Source organism: Pipistrellus kuhlii, unplaced genomic scaffold (genome assembly GCF_014108245.1).
Source record: "Pipistrellus kuhlii isolate mPipKuh1 unplaced genomic scaffold, mPipKuh1.p scaffold_m20_p_3, whole genome shotgun sequence".
NCBI classification, from domain to species: Eukaryota; Metazoa; Chordata; class Mammalia; order Chiroptera; family Vespertilionidae; genus Pipistrellus; species Pipistrellus kuhlii.
The window spans coordinates 20,932,282-20,959,744 of NW_023425529.1; the positions used below are offsets into that span (position 1 = coordinate 20,932,282).

The 27,463-nt window shown below is 41.7% G+C and overlaps 1 protein-coding gene and 1 long non-coding RNA gene across 2 annotated transcripts in view; one reads left to right on the forward strand and one right to left on the reverse strand.

Annotated features, from left to right (window-relative positions):
• Window positions 1-149: 149 nt before the first annotated feature.
• LOC118729041 lies at window positions 150-21,133 on the forward strand. Its single transcript, XR_006742791.1, has 2 exons — window positions 150-278; window positions 20,760-21,133. It is a non-coding gene; the product is annotated as an uncharacterized LOC118729041 (long non-coding RNA).
• Window positions 21,134-26,605: 5,472 nt separating this feature from the next.
• The window catches only part of GUCY2C (guanylate cyclase 2C), a 69,354-nt gene continuing 68,496 nt past the window's right edge, over window positions 26,606-27,463 (reverse strand). Inside the window, exon 28 of the mRNA XM_036455391.2 lies at window positions 26,606-27,310. Coding sequence (XP_036311284.1) covers window positions 27,136-27,310 — 175 coding nt within the window. The 3' untranslated portion in view covers window positions 26,606-27,135. The remainder of the gene's footprint in view (window positions 27,311-27,463) is intronic.

Consider the following 27,463-nt stretch of genomic DNA (forward strand, 5'->3'; position numbering starts at 1 on the left):
CTCCGCAGGTCCTGTATGCCTCTGGGATCAGCGCCCCTCCAGCCCAGGCTGTTTAACCCAAATCCATGGATTGCCGCTCAAGACTTTTGATCCGTTTGCTTTTCTCTTTATGGGCTGGAGCCTCCACTAGAGAGTGATCCGGACAGGGCTGTGAAGTCCCCATTTCGGTGCAGAGTCCTTTGCAAGTGACATTGTGAAGTAGGCAAAGCTGTGCCTTTGAGGTGACATTGTGAAGTTGGCAGAGGGTGCCCTAGGTGACATTGTGAAGTAGGCAAAAGGTATTTTATTCATTCAATAAGCATTTATTGAGCCCAATTTGTGGGTCAGGTACCAGTGGTTTTAGAACAGAAGCATGCCCTGCCACAGCCAAGAAGGGACAAAGCCACAAAAATACACAGGTACTCCGAGGTTGCCATTAGTGCAGTGGTTCCCAACGTGGGGCATATACCCCATGGGGGAGAGGGGGCAATTTGATTTTAGCGGGGGGGCGGCATTTGAGAATGAGTTATTAAAAGTGATTTTTTTTTGCATTTCTTATGGTTCTAGAGGCCTCATATACAGTATATAAATATATATTGTGACATATTTATGCATTTCAGTTCTCTATTGAAACTGCTATTTTTTCATATCACTTCATATTATTAGTTTTTAAACAATTTCTTAGTGATTTCTTCCTCAGTACTTCAATTGTCCTTTACATTCTTTTATTTTTCTCTTTCATGGATGTCGTGTTCTCTGGAAACTTGATTAGACCAAATTAATGACCTTTTAGGCTTCCTCCACGTGAATAAGAGTCCACATTTTGAATAATAAGAATTATATGTCACAGGGGCTGGGGTTGGGGGGGCATCAGAATTTCAGAGATGCTTAGGTGGGGCCTGGCCAAAAAAAAGGTTAGAATAGAGCTGTGCTGAAGGTACAGTGAGGAAACCCAGGGAGGGACAAGCCACCACAAAGGTGGGGCCGAGGCACTCACTCTTGTCCCTTGGTCTTCCTCCCACTTAACTGAAATGTTAAGGGGAGATGTGAAGGAAAGACAACCTATTTCCTGTTGTGGGAAATACATTGAAAGGAGCTTGACTTGGGGTGGTGAGCACACAATACAACATACAGACGGCGTATTACAGAATTGTACACCTGAAATCTATATAATTCTATTAACCTGTGTCACCCCAATAGATTCAATTTAAAAAGTTATTAGAAAGGATAAAAACAATTACTGCAAACCTCTGTGCAAATTGTTAAGCACAAGTTCTGAGTCATAATTTTGTTCGTTAACCTATCACAGTACCAGGATAATGTCATTTAATAAATGAAGGAATTGAGGGCATTGTAAAAATTGCACATTTTCCTTCAAGTTAGAAAATAAAAGTGAAGGGAAATAATGAACTTTTGGTTGTGCCATGTTGAGAAGAGAACTGCATTAGTGCATCCAAAAAAGTTGTTCTACCCAAATGCTGTAGTCCTGCTATCCTTTACTCCCTTATCCACTTTACCCTTCCAATCTCTGGAGCTCGGTGTTCAGACACCATCATGTATATGAGAAGGCCTGATGGGAACTATGAGACACTTATTCATCTATTATTTGGTGATCAAATATTTGTTGACTTCCATGATCCAGGCATAGAATGGTAAACGACAGACAAAGTTGCTGCCCTCATGGAGCTTGCATTCTAGTGGAGAAAACAAATTAATCATAGAAACAAATTAATTGGACCAGGATTCCTCAGCCTCAGTACTATGACATTTTGGTCCATATAATTCTTTGTTGTGGGGGATTCTCCTCTGCATCACCTGGTCTTTGTCCTCTGGATGCCAGTATGACCCCCACTCCCAAGTTGTAACTATCAAAAATGTCTTCAGATGTTGTCATGTTCCCCTAAAAGGCAAAATTACCCTCAGGTGAAGATGAACCTTGCCTCCTTTAAAAAAAAAAAAAAAATAAAAAAAATAAAAATATATATATATATATATATATATATATATATATATATATATATATATTATTGATTTTTTACAGAGAGGAAGGGAGAGGGAGAGAGAGTTAGAAACATCGATGAGAGAGAAACATCAATCAGCTGCCTCCTGCACACCCCCTATTGGGAATATGCCTACAACCAAGGTACATGCCCTTGACTGGAATCGAACCTGTGACCCTTCAGTCTGCAGGCTGAAGCTCTATCCACTGAGTCAAACCAGTTAGGGCAGCCTCTCTCTTCTTGTCCTCATTGTGGAATGCAGGGATCCACTGTTAACATTTCTGGCTCTTGGCCTCAGGTCTAAATTCCTACACACTTTGCTTTAGTTAGGGCAATTTGCTGCTCTGTTGACTAATGTGTTTGCTAACCACTGTCTTAGGGAAAAACACTTAAAAACATTATAATAATGTACTAATGTAATAATGTACTAATGTCTTTAACCTGAAGTCCAGACCTTATGCAGTGGTCAGCAAACTCAGTCAATGCCTTATGCAGTGGTCAGCAAACTCAGTCAACAGAGCCGCAGTTTGCCGACCACTGAGTAAGGGTAATGCTAGTGCTAACAAAAATTCAAAAATAAATTAAAAGAGTTTTATTGATATACTAGAGTCCTGGTGCATGAAATTGTGCATGGTGAGGGGTGGGGGGTGGGGAGATCCTTCAGCCAGGCCTGTATCCTCTCCAATCCGGGACCCCTCGGAGGATGTCCAACTGCTGGTTTAGGCCTGATCCCACTTTCTGGCCTAACCCGGCAGTCGGATATCCCTCTCACAATGTAGGACCATTGGCTTCTAACTGCTCTCCTGCTTGCCTGCCTGATTGCCCTAATCCCTCTGCCTGCCTGCCTGATTGATCTTAACTGCCCCTGCCACCCTGATCGCCCTTAAACCCCGTCCCCTGCCACCTGATTGCCCCTAACTGCTTCTGCCTCAGCCCCTGTCACTGTGGCTTTGTCCCGAAGGAAGACTGGATGACCTGAAAAAGTCTGGTCAACCCGGTCTAATTAGCATATTATTCTTTTGCTAGAATAGATGATTTGCAAATCAGAGAAGGTAGCCCTCAGTATGAATCAAAGACACCCTCTCGCCGAAACCGGTTTGGCTCAGTGGTAGAGTGTCGGTCTGCAGACTGAAAGGTCCCGGGTTCGATTCCGATCAAGGACATGTACTTTGGTTGTGGGCACATCCCCGGTAAGGGGCGTGCAAGAGGCAGCTGGTCAATGTTTCTCTCTCATCGATGTTTCTAGCTCTCTATCTCTCTCCCTTCCTCTCTGTAAAAAAATCAATAAAATATATTAAAAAAAAAAAAAAAAAAAAAAGACACCCTCTAAGATGGAAGGGGAGGAATGAGGAATTTGGAGGAGAGAAAAGAACATAGTTTTGTCTTATGTATTTATTATTTTTTTATTGTTGATATTATTAGAGATGTCCCCATTTCCCACCTCCCTTTGCCAACCTCCAACCAGCCCCCAGATCCCCCTCCCCTGGCCTTCACCACACGCTATCTGTACCCATGGGCTACATATGTATGTTCTTTGGCTAATCTCTTCACCTTCTTTTATTCAGTCTTCCCCAAACCCTCCTCCCTTTGATATTTGTCAGTTTGTTCCACGTATCCAAGCCACTGGTTCTATTTTGTTTGTCCCTTTATATTGTTAATTATTTTAACAATATACCTTTAGTGAAGTCATAGATATTTATTTTTCTCTAAGATAAGAGAAAGATAAATATCTATGGCTTCTTTTTTTTTTTTTTTTTTTGCCATAATAATTTCTGGTCCATCCATGCTCTCACAAGGGGTAAGAATTTCTTCTTTTTTTACAGCTGCATAATAATCCACGGTATAAATGTATCACATCTTTTTTATCCACTCATCTATTTATGGGCACCTGGGCTGTTTCCAAATGTTGGCTGTTGTAAATAACTTTTATGGGGATAGGAATGCATATATTCTTTCTGATGGGTGTTTCTGAATACTTAGGATATATTCCCAGAGGTGGGATTGTTGGGTCAAAAGGCAATTCCATTTTTAATATTTAGTGAAACTCCATACTGTTTTCCACAGTGGTTGCACCAGTCTGCATTCCCATCAACAGTGCACTAGGGTTGCCTTTTCTCCACGTCCTCACAAAAACAGTTTTTAAAAGAAGCATGACTTGGGATCCAAGGTTGTAAACTTCCATCATTTGTTTCTGATTGGTGGGGGCAACTGAACTTTCAATGGCATGAACGAAGGCCTTTGGTCCAGCAGTTCCAATACAAAAGGAGTGTTGATTAGCAGTTGCACAGGGGGTATTGCCGGAAACCGATCATTGTCTCACTAATAGGAAAGATGGTCAACCTTGAAGCTCTGAAAGGTCAGAGCCAACCACTCCCTATCTAATTGAGACTATGGTAACTGAGGCCACTTCCCCATCTTGTAATCATGAAAATCCTTACTGATATGATAATCCAATTATTACCTGCCTAAGGGCTATGGGTGTCTCCCAAACCTGCTTAAGGGTAATGGGTGTATCCCATAGTCTCAACAAAAGGGATAGCAAGGCCAGAGCCTAGCAACAGTCCTCCTGCTAGAGGTGGGCTCCCGCCTGGCCCCCCCCATATTGCCAAATTAAATTTCTTCTAGTCTCTCTTTAATTTGCATGCCGCCCTTCTCCAGAACCCAAACCCTGAACCAGAACCCTGAACTACGTGGGATGTGAAAGGGGTTTCCATAGGGTATGGTTTACCAAACAGCACAATCAGCCCAGGGGGCAGCTTGCACTGCTGGTGGTTTTGGGGCCCGAAAGGGCAAAGTCATGTCTTGTCAGCAGCTTCAGAGCTCAAGCTGCAAAAATCCATATGCTGGTCCACAAGTTATGGTATTAAGAGTTCTTCTGAGTTATCACTAGCTGCTATGACAAACTCTAAAGATAAGTGCAATAGAAATTAATTTCTGGTTGATATTCAAATTCAGTGTGGGAATTCTTAATTGGTAGGTGGCTTTCCTGCATGTAGGAATTTTGGAACCCAGCCTCCTTTTATCTTGTAGTTCCATTGTTTCCTAAGGCAGAGGTTTCCAATCCTTCTTATTTCGTAGTGCCCTTAGAATCTCAATATCGTATTCTTGGGGTTTCAGGCTAACACTTCCTAAAATATCTAACACTTCCTTTCAATAGTTAGGGAAAATTTAATAATAGTAGCAGTTTGCTCAGTGTCCTGGATAGTATTATATTTTCCTCAAAAATTTATAATACCCCCTATATGTTGTTTCGATTTCCATGGCCAGTTACTTTCAGTTAATTGCAGTCAACCATGGCCCAAAAAAATTAAATGGAAAATTCCAGAAATAAACAATTCATAAGTTTTCAGTTGTGTGCTGTTCTGAGTAGCATGATGAAATCTCATGCCATCCTGCTCCATCCTGCCCAGGATGTGAATCACCCCAAATCCAGCATCTGCACGCTGTATACACGCCCTGCCTATTAGTCACTCAGTAGCCTTCTCAGGTGTCAAATCGGCTGTTGCAGCACCACAGTGCCTGTGGTCATGTCACCCTTATTTTACATAGTTAATGGCCTCAGAGTGCATGAGCAGTGACGCTGCAATTCGAATATGCCAAAGAGAAGCTGTAAAGTGCTTCCTTTAAGTGAAAAGGTGAACGCTCCCAACTTAATGAGGAAAGAAATAAAATCACATGCTTAGATTGCCGAGATCTATGGGAAGTGCCAATCTTGTATCTTTCTAATTGTGGAGAAGGACAAAGAAGTTCTTGCTCATTTTGCTGTCCCACCTCAGACTCAAAAGTTACAGCCACAGTGCATGGTAAGTGCTTAGTTAGGAAGCCATAGGCATCACATTTGTGAGTGGAAATATGAATAGAAAATTTGTTCTGATTGACAGCAACATGTTACACCAGAAAACATGGAGCCCACACGAAGACTTCAGCAAAGGATCTCCTTACCACATTCACTTTTTATTACAGTATATGTTTGCAAGTGTTCTATTTTATTATTAGTTATTGTTAGTCTCTTACACATACATGTATAGAGAGTTTGGTACTATGCAATTTCAAGCATCCATTGGCGGTGGCATTGGGGGAGTCTTAGGAAGTATCCCAAATACCACTTTTGGTTCATTATAGTGTTTTCTATTGATATTACACTTTCCTGCCAATATTTAATATCTCCTATGTGTCCCCAATAAATTCACTGTGGTTAAACTATATGTGAAACCATGACCTTAGGGCTTGGGGTCTTTTTTTTTTTTTTTTTTTTTTTTTTTTTTTTTAAATAACTGCTGTGTTATTTTCATTCAGCCTATTTCTTTTAAGCATTCTATATTTTTATTATTTTTAAAAATATGTTTTTATTGTTTTTAGAGAGGAAGAGAGAGAGAGATAGAAACATCAATGAGATAGAAACATTGATTGGCTGCCTCCCAAATGCCCCCTCTGGGGATTGAGCCCGAAACTGGGGCATATGTCCTGACCAGGAATCAGACTAGTGACCTCTTGGTGCATGGGTCAATGCTCAAGCCCTGAACCACACTGGCTGGGCTTAGAGTCTCCCCCGCACCCCCCAAGCAATCAGGCATTTAATCTGAGGCATCTCTACGGAAACAAAAGAAAAACAGAGGTTAATGATTGGAGCAGACTATAATCTCGGTTTCTGTGTTTGGAAGGCAGGCAGTCAAGATTTCTATATATCTGCCTTGAGCATCTTCAGATGGAGTGAAGGTGGCAGCTGCAGTCTGATAGATTCTCTTAGTCTGCAGTTTGGAAACCAATGGGTTTGGAGTCTTTTCTTCCAGCCAGAAAAAGGGGAAAGAGTATGGGGAAAGCACTCCTAGTTCTTCTTCTTCTTCTTCTTCTTCTTCTTCTTCTTCTTCTTCTTCTTCTTCTTCTTCTTCTTCTTCTTTTAATATATTTTATTGACTTTTTTTTACAGAGAGGAAGGGAGAGAGCTAGAGAGCTAGAAACATCAATGTGAGAGATACATCAACCAGCTGCTTCTTGCACACATCCTACCAGGGATGTGCCCGCAATCAACGTACATGCCCCTGACCGGAATCGAACCTGGGACATTTCAGTCCTCAAACCGATGCTCTACCACTGAGCCAAACCGATTTCGGCACTCCTAGTTCTTCTTTATCTCTGTTCACAATACACTGGCAATAACCACACATCTTGCCATATCGATATGCTCAAGAGGTTGGGAAATGCACCTTCCAGCTAGGATGTCACCTCTTGGTATGGAAACAAGAACACAGATTTTGGTAGGCACCCGCTATTTCTGAACTCTTACTGCATTCAGATTGCCATAGAGCCAAAGAAAGAATGGACATCCTTCAGAAATCCTGGGTTTGGACTTGATGCCTGTAGAGCTTGGTTTGAGCAATTATAAAACAATCCTGTACTGATTTCCTAATCTCTTTGCTTTTTATTTACTATCTCTTATATAAGCTTCCATCTACTATAATTTCCAGATTGCTGGTGTCTTGTAAATTGAGTACACAAAAGAGGGTCTGTCATTGGTTAGTGATTGTAAGGCTACTAGCATGTCCTGGCTTGAGGATTATGGTATAAGGGTGAGATGTGAACCAGAGATGAGTTGACTGTAGCAGGAAATGTGGTGGTTAAGAGAGATTTCTGGACAAATTGCATACTGCTTAGATGGTTTAGTATAATTTTACTAACGGCCCAGTGCATGGATTCATGCACTGGTGGGGATCATGGCTGAGGGATTGGCCGCTGTAGGAGCTCCACTCATCCTGGTCAGAGAGCAGTGCTCTCACTGTGGGAGTGCACTGACCAACAGGGGGCAGCTCCTGTGTTAAGCATCTGCCCCCTGGTGGTCAGTGTACATCATAGCGACTGGTCAACTGGTTATTCTGTCATTCTGCTGTTCGGTTGCTGGGCTTTTATATATATAGATTCTCTCCACATGACAAACATGAACCTTTCACCTTGCTGATAGGCATCTTCATACCCATCTTTTACCTCCAAAGAGACTGAAAAAAAGTTTTGGAATAGTTTTAGGGCCACAAGCATTTTCTGCATTATTTAATGGATGTAATTTTTTTTTTGCCTGACAGTTCCTTTTTCATAACTTCTCTATCTTTTTTCTACCTCTTTCCTAATCTGAGTGGCTACATCCTGAAGTAGCTGTGACCAACTTCCTTTATTTACCTTCCTTCTCTCCTACTCTCAATATCTTACTATGTGCTTTCATTTTATGGACAGTAGTACAAATGCCAAATAAAAACAATAAGCAAAACACACTTCTTTTTTATTATTGTTCAAACTTGACTGGAGATGCACAATATTCCTGTATTAAATATCGCCAATCTTTTTTAGGTTACAGGAAAGGACTAAAGCCTGAATAGTACATAACAATCTCTATATATAAAAGGCTAAGTGACCAACCAACCATACATAAATTTGACCATCTGACTGACTGACCAGCTGGTACATGTGATGAGCAGCGACAATTTAAAAATAAGCATTGACGTGCACATGTTGCAGTAATGTAATTACCACATGAATCTTTCTTCTAATTAATTTCCTTTCAATGTGCACGAATCCATGCACCAGGCCACTAGTGAGTAAATAAGTGCTTGAGCCTGGCCTAAGAGGTTTATTTGGTTGATCATCATCCTGTGCACTGAAAGGTTGCAGTTTCAATTCCTGGTCAGGGCACATGCCTGGGTTGCAGGTTTAGTCTCTGGGGCATGTACAGAAGGCAACCAAACAATCTCTCTCTCTCTCTCTCTCTCTCTCTCTCTCTCTCTCTCTCTCCCTCCCTCCCTCCCTCTCTCTCTCTCTCTCTCCTTCTTTCTCTCTTCTCTCTCTATCTCCCACTCTCTTCCACTTTAAGCTTGTCCTTGGGGGAGGATTTAAAAAAAAAATGCTTGATAAATATTCAATAAATCTGTCTGCTACTGATATTTTAAAATGAATACAAGAAGAAGACAGATCTTAATAAGTTAATTCTTGGAAAGTGGCTAGAATTTAACATTTAAATGTAACCCAGGGTCAAAACTCTAGAAAAGGTGACTAGGAAAATATCCTATTTCAGTTTAGTTGGTAAACTAGATGGGCATCTCCTGGATATAGCAAGCTGAGTTAAAACTGTGCATATCAATCTTCCATACAATTGTAGTCTGAGAAGAGAGTTCTGAGGGAGTGGTACTAGGGAAAATGTAAATACTCTTTCTGTTGAGAACCACTTGCTTCTAGCTCTTTCAATTTATTTATTTTTAAAATATATTTTATTGATTTTTTTTTTTTTTTTTTTTTTTTTTTTTTTTTTTTTTTTTTACAGAGAGGAAGGGAGGATGGATAGAGAGTTAGAAACATTGATGGGAGAGACACATCGATCAGCTGCTTCCTACACACCCCCTACTGGGGATGTGCCCACAACCAAAGTACATGACCTTGACTGGAATTGAACCTGGGACCCTGCAGTTCGCAGGCTGACGCTCTACCCACTGAGCCAAACCAGTTAGGGCATTTTTAAAATATTGTAGAATGAGGGGAAGGGAATGTCATCTTAAAATCTCAGATTTCTAAAAGCTACCAATTTTTGGAACCAAAAGAAAAATTTTAAAAGGATATGAGGAAGATATAGCCTCTATTTACTAAGAGAAGAAAGTTTATAAAGAAAAACAGATTGAAAAGAAAATTCATGAGATGAAAAGGGAGATGTATGGAATAAAAAACACTTGGTTGATAGAAAACTAAAATTCGCCGAGACCGGTTTGGCTCAATGGATAGAGCGTCGGCTTGGGAACTGAAGGGACCCGGGTTCGATTCCGGTCAAGAGCATGTACCTTAGTTGTGGGCATATCCCCAGTGGGGGATGTGCAAGAGGCAGCTGATCAATGACTCTCTCTCATCGATGTTTCTAACTCTCTGTCTCTCTCCCTTCCTCTCTGTACAAAATCAATAAAATATATTTTTAAAAAAACAAACTAAAATTTAATAGTAGAATTTACATTTGCTACTGGAGGGTGATAGTAAAGAGCAAAATATAACACTGTTAAAAATTGAGCCAGTAATTTGAAGGACAGATTGATGAGGCCTCCAAAAAACTGAGGGAGAAGAAAAACACAAAAAGGAAGATGAGAGACACAAATGACTTTAGAAATCATCCTAAGAATGATATGTGTTCCTGAAGATGAAATTGAACTAATTGGAATCAAAGCACTGGTCAAAATACTGTGAAGAAAACTTTCCTGAGCTAAAAAAAACACACACACAAAAAAACACACACACACAAAAAACCAAGTCTGAGTGTTTCTCCTAAAACGATGTAATGGAAGGTGCATATCACCTATGTGTTTGTTTTGGCAAAAATATTTAACTCGGAATCAAATAATGAAGATAAAATCTGGCTTCAACCAGGTTCATGGGCATGTGGCAAGTGCCATCAAATACAACCCTCTCTTAGGAGGGCCTCATGCTTTGTTTAATCGTTTGTTTTCACTGTCTTGAAATTCTTACTAATTTCTGAACAAAGCACCATGCATTTTCATTTTGTGAGGCCCACCTCACAAACTATTTAGCCATTAATCCAGACTCTTAGCTACAAGATAACTATCTTATATTATTTTTTAAGATGTCAGTTACTTAATAGACAAGGCCTTCCTGTCAGGGTAAAAAACATGAAATACTCATCTGGGTTAAAGGCAGTAAGGAGATGTGACAACCAATGTGTGATCTTTAACTGGATCTTGAATGGGCATGTGTGTGTGTTTGTGTGTTGTGTGTGTGTGTCTATAAAAGATCTTTTTGGAGAGAACATTTAGAGAAATTTTACTTATTTATTTAAAAATATTTTTATTGATTTCAGAGAGGAAGGGAGAGGAAGAGATAGATAGAGACATCAATGATGAGAAAGAATCATTGATTGACTATCTCCCACATGCCCCCTACTGGGGCGTGTATCATGTTGGGGAATTGAACTGTGACCTCTTTGTTATAGGTCAATGCTCAACCACTGAGCTATGCTGGCTGGGCCATTTGGAAAGATTTAAATAAATAAGGACCGTATATTAGATGGTATTAAATATTTTAGAATTGTTGGGTATGAAAACAGTATTGTGGATGTGCAGAAGGATGTTCTATTTTCTAGGGGACATAAGTGTGGTAAAGTGTCATGGTGTCTGCAACTTACTTTCAAATGGTTTGGTAAAATAAATATGGAAAGAAGTAAAATTAATGTGCCCCCTCCCACAAGAATCCTTTCAGCAAACTTTTTTTTTTTAAGCTATTAAAAAAATAGCTTTTAATAGCTATTTTTTTTCATTGGCTTCCGAGCTGGCTTTTACATCTCCTGAACCTTCCTTTCTGTGCTTCCTCTAATACTTAACCTCTGGGTGCCTCCTACCTTTCCTCTCTGAGCAACCAGCACATTCCTTCTCTTAAGCACAATGTATCTCAAGTTTAGATCCATCACATCAATCTAGGGGCCCTGGAGCTAAACCTTTCTTCACCTTTCAGGCTTATCAGAGCCTTCTCTCAACAAAGGTGAGTCTCTCCGTAGGAGTCATTGCATACTAGTTATTAAGAAAATAGTAGATACTGAATTGGTTGGTACAAAAGCAAACCAACAAAAAGAAATGAACAAACAATACAAAAAAAAACACCAGTGGACACAAGGCCCCGTGTGTGGCGGGGGAGGTGAAGGCATGTATGGGGGAGGGGGGGGAGAGGAAGGTCAATGGGGAAAAAAATGAGACATATACACTACTATTTGTAATACTTTAAACAATAAAAATAAAAACAACAAAACAAGCAAAAACACTGAACATTCCTGTGTGTGTGTGTGTGTGTGTGTGTGTGTGTGTGTGTGTGTGTGTGTTTGGGGATGGGTGACGGGGGAGGGAGAGGGAAAATGTTACCTAGAAAGTATTATGAATCAGATTGACTTTTCCCATGGAAAATCATCTACAGACTTTTTGAGGGAAAAGGTTGTGGCCATGACATTTTATACTGAGTTAATTCTAGTTCATGTGTTAGGGTAACACATTTTCAAGGACTCAGAAAATAGAACTTCTATGAATCTTTTAAATAATGTATTTCAACTGCCTGAGTGACAAGCCAAAGCTAAGGCCTGAATAGGGAAGTCATGATACAGAGGGGAATCTCTCACACAGTTTAGTAAATTCTGGACCTCAAATTCAAGAATCAAGTTGCTTCTCTATTAGGATATTATGCAACCTAGGGGGCAGCTTGCCCCTCAGGGCTTTCCCTAGCAGGACTGTGCTTTCCTTCTGCTTCCTCTTGCCTGATGAAACAAGGTGTGCTTCTCAATCGGTGTTCTTCAGATTGCAGATGGGTTCCTGTTGTGCTTGATGACCACTGGAAGCACTTGTAGTGTTTTCCTGTTCAGCATTAGTAATCAAGTTACTTGGATGAAACTCTGTGTGAACAAGGATTACACAATCAAAAATTTCTTAAAACCATAATGGCCATTGTCATTGCCAAATAAATTGAGCAATGATTTTCTACACCCTGACAACTGCTTTTTTTTTTAAAATAATTATTCATTTGAGAGAGAGAAAAATTGATTTGTTGTTCCACTTATCTATGCATTCATTAATTGCTTCATGTATGTGCCCTGACCAGAGATCCAACCAGCAACGTTGGTGTATCAGGACCAACAGAGTTACCCAGCCAGCGTCCTGACAACTCCTCTTGAATACCAAATCATGTTTTCCAAATATTACCTATGAAAAATAAAAGACTCAGGGGGCAATCTTTACTGGTCAGGAAGCCCATCCTCTTATTGTTCATCTTCTAGGGGGTTGGGCCTTTGGCTGAGCTAAACTAGGATTTACATTTGGATGTGTCTGATGAGTGATTGAGTTCATATGTATAGATCTACCTGAGCTGGTTTGTACTGAGAAGGAACCTGAAGAAGTAGATTTGTGTGTGAGCTCTTGGGGGAAAGCAGAGTGGATGGGAGAAGGAATGGAGAGAAAAGTGTAGTGTCTCTTACATACACTGAGTAGCTAGATTATTATGCATTCAGAGATCAAAATAATCTGGCCACTCAGTGTAACTTGTCTTCCTGTTCCCCTGGTTTGAGGTCTTGGAAGAGAAAGGGCCTTCAGGCAGAGATAAAAGAACCAGATTTCAAGAAGTTTTTGAGACTTGGAGCCATTAGAGAATTGTTCTGATGCCAGATGATAGCAGGAGCTATTGAGTGAGGTAAGAGAAGCAAACGTTCCAGGTCAGCATGACTTTCAATATGTAAAACCTGCAGGGAGGGCCAAATTGCATTGATCCTATTAAGAAAAAAATAAATATGTATGGTGAAACTTCACCATAATTCTATGAGCAAAGTCCAAAAATGAAATGGTTTAGTATAAGAGAAACACTTTTGCAAGGTTAATGAAATAAAAATGGTGGGTGGGTGGAGGATGGGTATTAATTGCCAATTGTAGCTATGATGTGTACTGACCACCAGGGGGCAGACTCTCAGGGCACAGGCATGGAAACATGGAACAGACTGATGAGTCTCAGAATGAAGAGGGTAGGGCAGGAAGAGATTAACTAAAGCTCTTATATGTATACTAGAGGCCCATGCACCAGTGGGGTCCCTCAGCCTCGCCTGCAGGTATCGGGCCAAATTTGTGCCTGGGCCTCCAACATCCCCCGAGAGGTCTCAGATTGCAGGAGGATGCACGCCAGGCTGAGGGACCCCACCTGTGCATGAATCCCTGCACAGAGCCTCTTCTATCCTATCTAATAAAGAGGGAATATGCTAATTGACCATCACTCCATCACAAAGAGGGCTGTGCCCATGTGGTCAAATATGGCTGCCCCCAAGTAGATACAAGATGGCCACCACAAGATGGCCAGAAGGGGAGGGTAGTTGAGAAGGACCAGATCTGCAAGGGAGGGCAGTTGTGGGCAATCAGACCAGCAAGGGCAGTTGGGAGGGACCAGGCCTGCAAGGGAGGGCAGTTAGGGATGATCAGACTGGCAGAGGAGGGAAGTTGGGGGTGACCGGGCCTACAGGAAAGGGCAGTTAGGGGGGGACCTAGGCCTGTAGGGAAGAGCAGTTGGGGGGAGCCAGGCTTTCAGGGGAGGGCATTAGGGGCAAACAGGCTGGCAGGGGAGCAGTTAGGCATCAATCAGGCTGGCAGGGGAGTGGTTAGGGGGTGATCAGGCTGGCAGGCAGAAGTGATTAGGGACAATCAGGAAGGCAGGCAGGGGAGCAGTTGGGAGCCAGCAGTCTTGGATTGTGAGAGGGATGTCTGACTGCTGGCTGAGGGACCCCATCTGTGCACAAATCCCTGCACCAGGCCTCTAGCATCCTATCTAATAAAGATTTGGGCCTAAATGGGCAGTCGGACATCCCTTGAGGGGGTCCCAGATTGGAGAGGGTGCAAGCTGGGCTGAGGGACACCCCCACCCCTCATGCATGAATTTCATGCACTGGACCTCTAGTGTACTAGCAGGCTGAGCAAGGGAAATAATTATGTGAGCATATTATAATAGATATTTCTGTGTTGTGGGATTTGAAGTGATATTTTCCCCCACATGTCAGTAGTTTCCAAAAGTTCTATGATAGGAATATAGTAGTTTTCTCATCTAAGTTTTTTATTTTAATTTAAAAATATCCATTAAATATTTTACTTAGCTAGACAAAATAAAAATATTTGAAGGTGTCCTGACTAAATAAATCCTCTTCATAGACTGTAACTATAACTAGGTGTTTTAAATTGCCTATTGTATACTTGACAACATAAAGTATATTTCAGATTAAAGCTTTTTCACTTTGGAAAAACATTTTAATTAACAGTACCATTTATGTCATTTTTGTTGTTGTTGTTACACTTCCCCCCCTCCTTCCCCCCCCCCCCCCAAAAAAAAACCCTCTCATTGCCAAAAGTTACAGTTGGGTGTATAAATCATCCAGAAAGAATTTTCAAAATACTCACGGTTGCTTAATGCCCAACTATCTGATTTTCTCTGGTCTGGGATTTAATTTTTAATTTTAATTTTTTGTAGAAAAACAAGGAAGAATTTATTGACCTCAGCAAAAATACTTTGACTCACTGGGAATACAGAGAAAAAGAGGCCTTGGAGACATGTCTAGGGTGTTAGCCCGGGATGAGCTGCCACTGCCTATTGCTCTCCTGGTCCCTTAGAGGCCAGGAGACATGAGCCTGTGTGGGAAGGGGTGGGGTAGGGGAATGGCATGGGTATGCCCCCTGGAGAGAGAGCACCTGGACTGGGATTTTAACAACCTTCCCAGAAGATTCAAATTCCCCCTAGCCTGGCTATCTCTGTCACTGTCATTGTCACTGTCATGTCTTTGTCTCTAAATCCATCTCCACCTCCACTTCCACCTCTACCTCTACCTCTACCTCTACCTCTACCTCTACCTCTACCTCTACCTCTACCTCTACTCTACCTCTGCCTCTACTCCTATCTCTACCTCTATCTCTATCTTATCTCTATCCCTCTAGCTGTCTCTTTGTCAATCTCTGAGTCTCATACCAGACTAGGCTATGCTGGCTATGTGTGCCCAGGCATACTTTGTAAATTCAAGAGCCTATAAGTAATAAACTCTTTCTCTGAAGCTTCCTAATGGTTATTGCTTAAGGGCATCTTGCAAACATAATAAGAACTATCAGGGTCAGTCCAAAAGAAAAAAAGAAAAATCCCTCTAGTTTGCATAATTGAAAGCCACCAGTCTATATGAGAAAGTTCACATTTTACAACTTAGCCTTCTCAATATGACTCTCGATGCCTTTTCAGCTCATTTTATCTCTCCTGGGCAAACCCTCTGCTGGTCTACCACTAGGTCTGAAATAGCTTACCTTTTCTTTCCATTTTTTGATGAAGTTGTTGTTCTTAATTTATTCTTTTCTTCTCTTCCTTTTACAAAGCAATCTGTCATTGAAGGCTCAGCTCTAGCCCCAATTTAAATAAGTTCAAGAAGGACTTTGGAGGGCTTAGGGTTTTTTTTTGTTGTTGTTGTTTTTTGTTTGTTTGTTTGTTTTTCAGAGAGGAAGGGAGAGAGATAGAGAGCTAGAAACGTCAATGAGAGAGAAACATCGGCCAGCTGCCTCTTGCACACCCCCCACCGGGGATGTGCCCGCAACCAAGGTACATGCCCTTGACCAGAATCGAACCTGGGACCTTTCAGTCCGTAGGCTGACACTCTACCCACTGAGCCAAACGGGCCTCGGCTTTTTTTTGTTTGTTTTTTAAGTCACTATGCTAGATAACATATATCCCCAATTAGAAAATTTGCGGTAACTGCCCTGGTGGAAGAATTCAATATTTGGTAGTGGGATTTAGCAAAGTACCGTATTTTCCGGCGTATAAGACGACTTTTGAAACAAAAAAAAGCCGAAAATCTGGGGTCATCTTATATGCCTAGTATATCCCGAAAAACATCTTGATATGCCGTTAAACGAATTTTCCAACTCGATCCCACACCAATCACTGCAAGGCTGCTCGGACCGCCTCTCTAACTCAGCCAATCCAAGCAGGATTTTTATGCATGCAAATTATACATGTTCTGTATCCTAAGCTACACTGTGTTCTAGTAAAAAGCCTGCTCAGATTGGCCAGAGTCAGAGAGGTGATCTATTAAAAAAAGAACTGGTGTTGCCTCAGAAGTGGGGGGTAGTCTTATACAGCGAATATAGGCCTAAACCTATGTTTTAACTGTAAAATTAGGGGGTCGTCTTATACCCCGGAAAATACGGTACACAAATTGCCACAATGCAAGACAATAATGCTAAGTTCCACACAACAAGGATGAGTTCTATGAGGCTCAGAGAGGAATAAGTCTACCCTGAAGCTGCTTTGATCCATGTTGACATTTCCTTCCCTGAAGTATAGTTGCATTTATTATTTATGCCACTAATTTTTTGGCCATTCATCTCTATTTCATGTGTGTACTCCTCTTAAATACCTTGAAATCGAAGGCAAATTTTAAGTGAATTTTGTTTCTCCCAGAGCAGTCCTAAACATGAGATACCTGGGTATGTGGAATTGAATTTCAGTGTAGTTGAATCATCCAACAGCATGGATGATGGACATGCAATGGCTCCACCAGGAGAATGACTTTCAATGCACATGTTCCAAAAGGAGGCTCCACCAAGCCTTTCCAAACAAACAACAGGCTAAGAAGAGCAATATGCTTGCTTTTTAATCTCCCAGACTCTTCCTCTCAACCATGTAGAGAAGTTCTGATGCTCTCCAGAGAATGACAGTTTGGTTTTGATCCATTGTGCTCTCCAGGCTCCCCCTCTTGTTGACACTAGGATTTGATGGCCTAGGAGACAACATTTTCACTTCCCTCCTTACCTGCCTTAATCAGGTGAAACATAGTGTGTAAGATGTTTGATTTCTAGAACCAAATAATATGGTTTTATTTTTACATATATATTTTTATTGATTTCAGAGAGGAAGGGAGAGGGAGAGAGAGATAGAAACATTAATGATGAGAAAGAATCATTGATCGGCTGCTTCCTGCATGCCCCCCACTGGGGACCGGGCCCACAACGTAGGCATGTGCCCTTGACCAGGAATCCAACCATGACCTCCTGGTTCATAGGTAGATGCTCAACCACTGAGCTCAAATCACATAGTTTTAAACCTTCACTTTGCCACAAAGTAGGAGTGTGACTTCATATCTCTGTGCCTTTGTTTCCAACATGGGAATAATAATGCTAGTATCTACATTATAGGTGGAGGGAGATACATGGACTTGTTGCCTCCTGCACATGCCCTGACCAGGCTGGAGATGAACCTGCAACCAAGGTATGAACCCTTGACTAGGCATGGAACTTGTGATCCTTCAGTGGGTGGGCTGACATGCTAACCACTGAGAGCACACTGTCCAGGGGGAGAACCCAGTACTGTTTAATAAACAGTAAAATAGAAGAAAGCTGGAGTCACAGAGAGAAATGCGTGAGTTGGGAAAAGGTTTCTAGTTCTGTGGGATCTCCAGAAAAAGGGAGAGGCCTTTCCCACAGTCTTAGAGGTTTTTCCTTACAACAGCTACTTCTTCTGAGGACAGCCATTTATTCAGAGAATGTTATTTAATTTCCCTGCTGGGCTTGACCGAAAAGATAGGGACCTTGCACCCAGGCAGACCTGGTTTCAAATTCTGTCTCCACCAATAAGTATTAGCAAGTAGCTTTAAGTTGTCTGAGTAATAGTTTTCTAGTTACAAAATGCAGTATCTCCATGGGAGTTTATGAGATAATGATGATAAAATGCCAAAGAGGAGCTCAAATGTCTATCTAATCTGCCACTCGTATTAACTCAGCTGAATTTATGAATCCCAATTTCTGTTGCCTTCTCCTCTAAAGGCTAAGTTTCTATGTCTAGCAGCCAGCATTGTGGTTCTTTTCTGTGGATTTTACCCATGTCTTCTGGGTCTTTCTGGTCACAGAGATTTGGAGCAAAGAGTCAAGGAAAGGAAAAGAAAAAAGAAAAGAAAAGAAAAAAAAAGGACCAAGGATCTGCATTCACTTCTTCCAAGGGTTCTTAAGATTTTGATTAAACTCAGTTTTAAATTCTAGCTCTAAAACTCTTCTCTTTCTCTCTCTAGATATACCCTCTCTCCCCACTCCTGCTGCCCCCTGAGACCTAGCCTTTTCCCCAGATAATTTGCAATCCCTGGGGCAGCACATACCAGTAGCTGACCTGACTAATGGTCAGAATGGCTCAGACCTCAGGCAGGCTAAAGAGAACATTTGACCTAAATTGTGTTTCAACTCGTGAGCCCTCCAATCTACTTTCCCATCAAACCAGACAGAGGGACACCAGAACAGACCATCCTCAAGACCTGAAGAAATGACTCATAACACTTACCTCACTTCCAACCAATCAGTTCCTAGCAGGATCCTCAGCCCACCGTGACATGCAACCCACAATGTGTTGCAATTTCACCCATTTAATGTTACCTACATGCCATTGAGGAGTTCAGGCTTTTTTTTTTTTTTGGTGTTTTTGTGTGTGTGTGTGTGTGTGTGTGTGTGTGTGTTCTGTTAAATCTTCATTGGAGGATATTTTCTCCTTTGATTTTCAGAGCTAGTGGAAGTGAGGAGAGAGAGAGAGAGAGAGAGAGAGAGAGAGAGAGAGAGAGAGAGAGAGAGAGAGAAACATCAAAGTGAGAGAGATTACATTAATTGGTTGCCTCCCACACTCTCCCTGAGCCTGGGATGGAGCCTGCAACTGAGGTACAAGCACTTGACTAGAAGTGAACCTGGGACTCTTCAGTCTGAGGGCTGATGCTCTATCTACTGAGCCAAACCAACTAGGGCCAGAGAGTTCAGGCTTTTGAGCACTCACTTCCCATTATTTTGGTTGGCCCCATTCATAATAAAATAACCTATCTTTCTCCACGGCAATTTTTTGCTGTCTAGTGTTTGACTCTGCTAGCATGGGGTAAATGAACTCTTTCAGTTTAGTAACACCAGGAGACTCTCCAGTTGCTCATTGGCTTTCACCCAGATTTAAATTTCTCTGTCTTGGGAATGAATAATGTGAAGGAGAGAGCCTGGGTTTTTTTTTTGAGATGATATTGTTTCCTGGACAGGGGACCTGGTCTTGAGTAGGTCTGCCTAGGGCCAGTCAGTAGTGTGTGGGATTTTTACTTTGTGTAGGGAAAATTTCACTACACAATTCCAGGTGACTATGAGGGTGTGTTTATTAAAGTTGGGGACAGCAAAACAAGAAAAGGCTTAACACAGAAGAAGCCACTGGAGAGCCTAGACTGGGTTGTCTTAGCTCACTGGGAAGTCAGAAAAAAGGGTCAGGAGTTTAGCCTGGGACAAGCCACCACTGCCTATTGCTCCCCCAGTTGCAAGTCTTGTGGAGTCCCTTACCATTTAGAAGATGTGAGCCTGTGGAGGTTTTGGGGCAGGGGAGAGGGGAGAAAGGGAAAGTCAGGGGCTGCTCTCCAGAGGCAGAGAGTACACCCTGGGTCCTTTGTTTTGAGGCTTTTATTTCTCTCTGATTTGAGGGAATTTTATGGCAGGTCTCAGGGGAGGGTTTCAGCAAAATATTCATCAGTTTTCAGGGTGAGCTCATTCTGGGTCGTGGTCTCCACATGGTCAGTGTCAGGGCAGAAGGTCATTAGTTACTGCTGCTGGTCCTGGTGTGGCCCACCTGGTTTTGCTGCTTTTCTGGGCCTGGACCTGAAATACAACTGAGGCCTGGATACTATCTCTAGGGAGGTGACTTTCTGTATCTGGCTGTAAATTGCTTGGCCAGTTTGTTCAGCTATCAGTTTTCCTGTTCCACTTGTCCTAGCTTCCTCGTCTAACTCAATATGGAGATTTTCTTTGAGGAGACTTTCTGCTTGACTGGAATCCAGGCACCAATGCATATCATACTGATGATATCCTATTTAATGTCTAAGGTGAGATTGAAAAGTTACAGGAAAGTTTGAAAGTTCAAAGGTAAAAATATATTTATTATTGTTTCTCAAGCTTCAGCTTCTGTCAATAATTTAGCAGTAAGACTGGGAAAATACCCCTTTATTTTTTCCCTAACTTGACTCCTTTCTCAGCAGCAAATGCCCCCTCTAGTTCATTGTTTCTGTGCTTTGGCTTTTAATGTTGAGGAAGTAGGCTTCTGGTTAAAAACCTGTGTGTGATTTTTTTCAGGCTTGACCTTATGCGATCACAGAGATCTTTTTTTTTTTTTTTTTAATCTACCAGGCCTCACAAGGAAAGCTGCCTTCCCCCTGTAACTGCAGAACCAGCTCAAGTGGTCGTATCCTGTTTAATGAGGTTCTGAGTTGCTTTTCAGAGATAACAGACCAACACTGCAAGTTATGCATGTGTACAAGGGAGAATTTGGATCTCCAACTGTTCCCAGAACCGGTCTCATGTGCTCCCCCTTCCAACCAGGGAACCAAAGGACCAGAACTTGAACACCAGAACCCTTCTAGAAGCCAAGGGTCTACTGTCCAGGAAGATTCAGTGTCGACACTCCTTTACCATAAATGGCCTAGTTCCAAGGTCCTCCAGTTAAAACTTGCCCACCAGCCATTCTGCAATACCTATTCCCCCAACCAACCCCTTAAGAACCCATCACCTAGTCTATTGTGTAAGATTTGAGAATCAGAACTCCCATCTTATCAGTTGGCACCTTTCCAAACAATAACCTTTCCTTACTCCAAACTCAGATGTTTTGAATTTTGGCCTTTCAAAGAGTGGGGCACATGGACTTTGGTAACAGCCCATGCATTGCAGTCTCTGGGGGTAGGTGGAGTCAAGGACTCTGGCCCCCCAGATAGTCATGATTTTGGCATATTTCATTCCAAGCCCTGCTTCCTTCATCCCTAGGTCTTTTATCGGAGGCCTTGGCCAAAAGTCCCCTCCAGATGCCTCTGTGGACACCTCCTCATCAGGAGGAAGGAACGTTGAAGACTCTGTCTCAGGACCCAGTAATTTTCCACTCCTAGCCATTTCCCACACCGTGTCTCAACCCCAGAGTCCCTAAGACTGCCAGAGCCTTTTGTTTGGGGCTCCCTCAATAGTAAGACTGCCTGCCACATCTGAGGCAGTGTCTTGTTTTATTTGTTTTTTGGTTTTAGACTATTGCTTCTATCACCGTAGTCAGTCTTTCATTTTTGGCTTGTTGCTTTAATCAGCTACACCAACAACAGGCAGCTCAGCTCTCTCTTCCAGCCCAGTGGAGCTCCTGGCAAATCTCAGGCCCAATTCACCTTAAGCTAAAGGATTGATAAAATTAAATAGCTTAAACCAGTGGTTAAAGACCTGTGTGCAACCTGTTTGCCGCTCTGTTGACTAATGGGTTTGCCGACCACTGGCTTAAACCATAGTTAGATTTCAACAACCACGTGCAAAGTGCCTACTGTATTCCTGGCACTGTGCTGGGCTCTGTGAATATAGAGATGAATGAACCACAGCCCCTGCTTTTGAAGAGTTCATTGACTGAGGGGTCTAGAAGGTTAATAGTTCAGTTGGCCAGTGTGGTGAGTGTTGTGATACAGGTATGCACAGGGTGCTTCGAGAAGCACTGCTCCATGCTGGTTTTGTTCCTGAGTTGAACCAGTGACTGGATAATCAAGGATCTTTTTAGAAAATGCAGGAAGCTTTTATACAACTTCCAGTTTTACAGAAGTCTGTTCTTTCATAAATCTCGTTTTTATTTATTTCCAAAGAAATATAGAACTGAAAGTGACAATTCATGCTTTCTATAACAAAGGTCCAAATGTTAGGACACAATCAAGGGAGTGTGTTACTGTGTTATTGTTGTTTGGCCAATAACTCTGTCTACCCTGGGTTGGGTTAATACCTTAAATAATTTGATGGAATAGTCTACATGATATAAAATTGCAGTTATTTTAAGGTGCAAGATAAGGTGCATTTTAAAAATATATATATTTCTTATTGATTTTTTTACAGAGAGAAAGAGAGAGGGACAGAGAGTTAGAAACATCAATGAAAGAGAAACATTGATCAGCTGCTTCCTACACACCACCCACTGGGGATGTGCCTGCAACCAAGGTACATGCCCTTGACCGGAATCAAACTTGGGACCTTTCAGTCCGTAGGCCGACGCTCTATCCACTGAGCTAAACTGGTTTCGGCGATGCATTTTATCTTGGGATAGATGCATTAAACTGGGATTGCATTGTATGGTGTATGCATATGTGTAAGCACATGAACAAAACAGGTTTTACAGAATAAAATCAGTAGTTCCCCCTTACTCATATACTCACTTTCTGTGGTTTCAGTCATCCACAGTCAATGGTAGTCCAGAACTATTGAATGGAAAATTCTAGAAATAAACAATTCGTAGTTTTAAATTTTTGTTCTGAGTAGCATGATAAAAGCTCTCACCATCTCACTCCGTCCCATCTGGATTGTGAATTATCCCTTTGTCCAGCTGTGTATGAACAAATTATCCCTTTGCCCGCCCCATTAGTCACTGAGTAGCCATCTTGGTTATCAGATTGACTGGCATGGTTTGTGTTCAAGTAACCCTTATATTAGTCTAATGCTATGTCACAGTGCCTGTGTCATTCACCTCACTTCATCTCATCACATGAGCACCTCACATAATCACAGGAAGTGTGAGCAGAGTACAATAAGATATTCTGAGAGAGAGTGAGAGATCACATTCATTATGGTCTAATTAGCATATTAGCTGAATAAGCCGGGATTGTGAAGGCCAAGCCCCTTGCACCAATCTCGGGCATCAGGCCTCCAGTACTGTTATAATTGTTCTATCTTATGATTAGTTATTGTGACTCTCTTACAGTGCCTAACTTATAAATTAAACTTTATAATAGGTGTATACAGGGGTGGGCAAAAGTAGTTCTACAATTGTGCATTTAAAAGAAATATAATAACTAATGAATAATAATACAAGAATAAACTGCTTTGTGCAACTTACAACTGTAAACCTACTTTTGTCCACCCCTGGATATATGAATAAACAGGATATATAGAACATGATACTATGCATGATTTCAGGCATCTGCTGAGGGTGTTGAAACATATCTCTTGCAAGCAATGGGAAGACCACTCTAACGGCATTATTAGCAACTACAGCTGACCCTTGAACTGCACAGGTCCACTTATACGTGGATTTAAAAAAAATAAATTTTGCCGAAACTGGTTTGGCTCAGTGGATAGAGAGTGTCAGCCTGTGGACTGAAAGGTTCCAGGTTCGATTCCGGTCAAGGGCATGTACCTTGGTTGCGGGCACATCCCCAGTAGGGGGTGTTCAAGAAGCAGCTGATTGATGATTCTCTCATAGATGTTTCTAGCTCTCTATCCCTCTCTCTTCTTCTCTGTAAAAAATCAATAAAATATATTTTAAAAAATTAAAAATTAAAAAAATAAATATTGAAAAGTGGTATTTTTCAAAATTTTATTACTACTATGAGGCAGTTATAGCAATTATCCTAGGTTAGCCTAAAACAATCATATTGCTGCTTCTTCATTATCACATTGATATTGAATTTTAAATGAATTATTAAATCTGTAAATGAATATAAATTTCTTTCTCAGATTATTTTTTTATTTTTTGATAATTCTTAAAACTGATGATGACTATTTAGGGATTCATTAGCTATATTCCATCTAAATTTGTGTACATTTGAAAATTCTATAACTAATTGTTAAATATAAAGTAAGTAGAGAGGGGAAAATGGAAGGTAGAGGTTATTTGTTGAAAACCTAATGTGACTGACACTGCCAGGTGCTTGATAAATTTCAATTAAAAAAATCTTAATAACAACCCTTTGAGGTGGATATTATGATTCATGGTTTATTAATGAAACATCAGGAGCTTGGAGACATTAATTAATTAACTCTCAGCTAGAAGAGAGCAGTGCAAGAATCTGACCCTTGCTTAGGTCCCATTCTTAGTTGCTGTCATCACTGGTATCCTGTAATCATATTGCTAAGTGGACAAGCCAAGGCCACACATCTGTTTAATGGCAGAGAAATGTTTCACAACCATGTAGGTCCTGTAATAAAGACAAGCATGAGCCTGCTGGTGAGATGCTTTAGCAATGCCCCTTAGCATTAAAGATGCTTTGGAGTTTTTCTGGTTGATGTTGAAGTTGCTAATTTTGCCCGCTGTCAAGAACACTGCTTTGTACCAAAACCTACTTATCTTTTTACATTTCTCTCTCCCCTACAGGATTCAAAACTTGGCAGAGACCATGCTTCTATAATTCCCCACGCCCAGTTCCTGAAATAAGAAGATAAACTCCTAAATGAGGGATCAAGAATGTTCATGTCACAACCTCATCTCGCGCAGAAAAATCTCCTTGTGCAAGACACTGAGGCAGATAGATTATACACCTCCAGACTCCAAGAAAGGACTCTTACTCTTGCTGCATATTCGTTCTCAACCTGTAAATCAGGAGATAATTTATTCTATTACCATTTGATTTTTTCTTCTTTTTCTTTTTTTAATATATTTTATTGATTGTTTACAGAGAGGGAGAGAGATAGAGAGCTAGAAACATCAATGAGAGAGGAACATCGACCAGCTGCCTCCTGCACACTCCCTACTGGGGATGTGCCCACAGCCAAGGTACATGCCCTTGACGGGAATCTAACCTGAGAACTTCCAGTCTGCAGGCTGACGCACTATCCACTGAGCCACACCGGTTAGGGCTTACCATTTGATTTTTCTGCTTTTTCAGGAGATGGAAAAGACAACGTTTCTGAATCTCTGAGTGGTTTCCATGGCAGAGGCCTGGGGAGGGGAAGTGTTTGAAGTAGTTGTTTTAGCTCTGAAGGTTAACGCTGGAAGTGTTACAAGCTTGACTTGCTTGCCTTTGCTGATTCCAGTCTGCTCAACACCACTTGACTTTTGCCATTCCCCAGGAATGCCAAGCAATCGAATCGTGCTGGGGTGCCACAAGAAGGGTCCCGGGATGGCTGTTGGATGGCAGGAAAGGCATATCTGTGGTTTGAAGTTCTGTGTCTTTACAGTTAAACAAGATTTGACTTTATCCCAGACCTCAGTTAGCTGCAGGCCCTGCCTCCTTTGGTAGAGGACTAAACCAAGTCTCCTCAGCGATACTGAATGTCAAGGTTCTTAGCCCTGAGCAGCGATGCTAGCTTTGCTATGTTTCTGTATGGGTGGATTTAGCCGGCACAAGATGGGGCTGGTGCAATTCAGGAAAATGGGAGGAATGGGTGGAAACACACAGTCTCAGTAAGCTTTCAACCATTAACTCGAGGGTGTCCCCCCAAAATGTATCCACACACACTGAATAATTATAAAGGCAGTGTTTATTAAAATACAATTCATCTTCAAAATTGAGCCATCAGCTGTTAAAGTGTGTATATACATTTTGGGGGGACACTCTGTATATACAATCCCAATTATAGCTTATTAATCCTAACATACAGCATATTTTCTGCAAAAATTATGAGTTAAATAAAATTTAATAGAGATAAGATATCTAAAATATAATGAACAATTTAAAATATCCTATCATGAATATAAAAAGAAAAAGAGCCAGTAAATAAAACAAAAACAATATAAATGAAATGAGAAAAAAACTGTCAACTTTGAGATAGTACATCCATTCCTCTTTCCCAGGTTGAAGCTCCCTGAAACAAGTGTTGATATCAGGCTTCAGAATAAAAGGTAGTTTATTGATTTTTGTACAGAGAGGAAGGGAGATAGAGAGTTAGAAACATCAATGAGAGAGATGCCTCTTGCACACCCCCTACTGGGGATATGCCCGCAACCAAGATACATGCCCTTGACCGGAATCGAACCCGGGTCCCTTCAGTCCCCAAGCCGACGCTCTATCCATTGAGCCAAACCAGTCCCGGCTATTTATTTATTTATTTACAAAGAGGAAGGGAGAGGGATAAAGAGTTAAACACATCAATGAGAGAGAATCATCGATCAGCTGCCTTCTGCACACCCCCAACTGGGGATATGCCTGCAACCAAGGTGCATGCCCTTGACCAGAATTGAACCTGGGACCTTTCAGTCTGCAGGCCAATGCTCTATCCACAAGCCAAACTGATTAGGGTTCCAGAATATTCTTATAAAATGTTCCAGACATGCAGCCAAAGCTTGTAACTGGAACCCAAGTGCGGCTACCTTCCACCACAAAAACCAAACTCATGAGACAGATGCTGGTGAAAAAAGAAAGAGGTTTTATTCAAGGGCCAGTCACGTGAGGAGATGGGAGATTCTTGCCACAAAGCCCAGCTCAACATCTCAGAGCAGGCAGGGGTTTTAACGAGGAGGGAGAGGCAAAGCAGAACAAAGAGACCAAGGGACAGGGGTGAAAAGTTCTCTACGTGCAGGCCACACAGTTCATCCCGATAAGGGCCTCGAAATTGGCCAAGTGATGGTCTGTGTGTGTCACCCTGGTCTTTGTCATCCTGGTTCTATGGCTGAAGGTCAGCAAATCCCCCAGAACTGGGATGACTGAAGGTCGGAGTCTGTATCTGAAGTCAGTTCCTAGGATTCTTATATAAACACGCTTTTATAAGTTATTGGTCAGTCAGAGTCTGTATAGAAACAAATAGGATGGTGGGTGGGTTATAATACCCGCTGTTAGAGGCTCAGTAGGAGGCATCTGAGTCTTGTGTTCCACTGAGGTCTCAGGGAAATGGACGCTTCAGGACTTCATTTGCCTGAGTCCTTGGGCCTCATAGGTTTAAAAAAGGGTGTTCTCCTCGTCTGTGATGTTCAGCTGCATGTATTCCAGAGAGCCCTTTTTGTAGCTGGCTACCCGCGTGGGTCTTCGGTTTCTTATCCCTGCACTCTGCCTCTTCTGCAAGGAGTTGGCGATCATGTCTGAGAACTCAGCCTGCAAGCGCTGTTGATTCTCCCTGGAAGGTGAGTGGGGAGGGAAAATAGAACTTCTCAGCAATTCATGCAGAATATTTCTTTGCTCCAGAACAACCTGCTCAGTTTACCCGGCATGTATCAAAGGCTGCTTCCTGCCAGACACAGGAAGTCCGGATAATTAGGCTTGCCTTGGA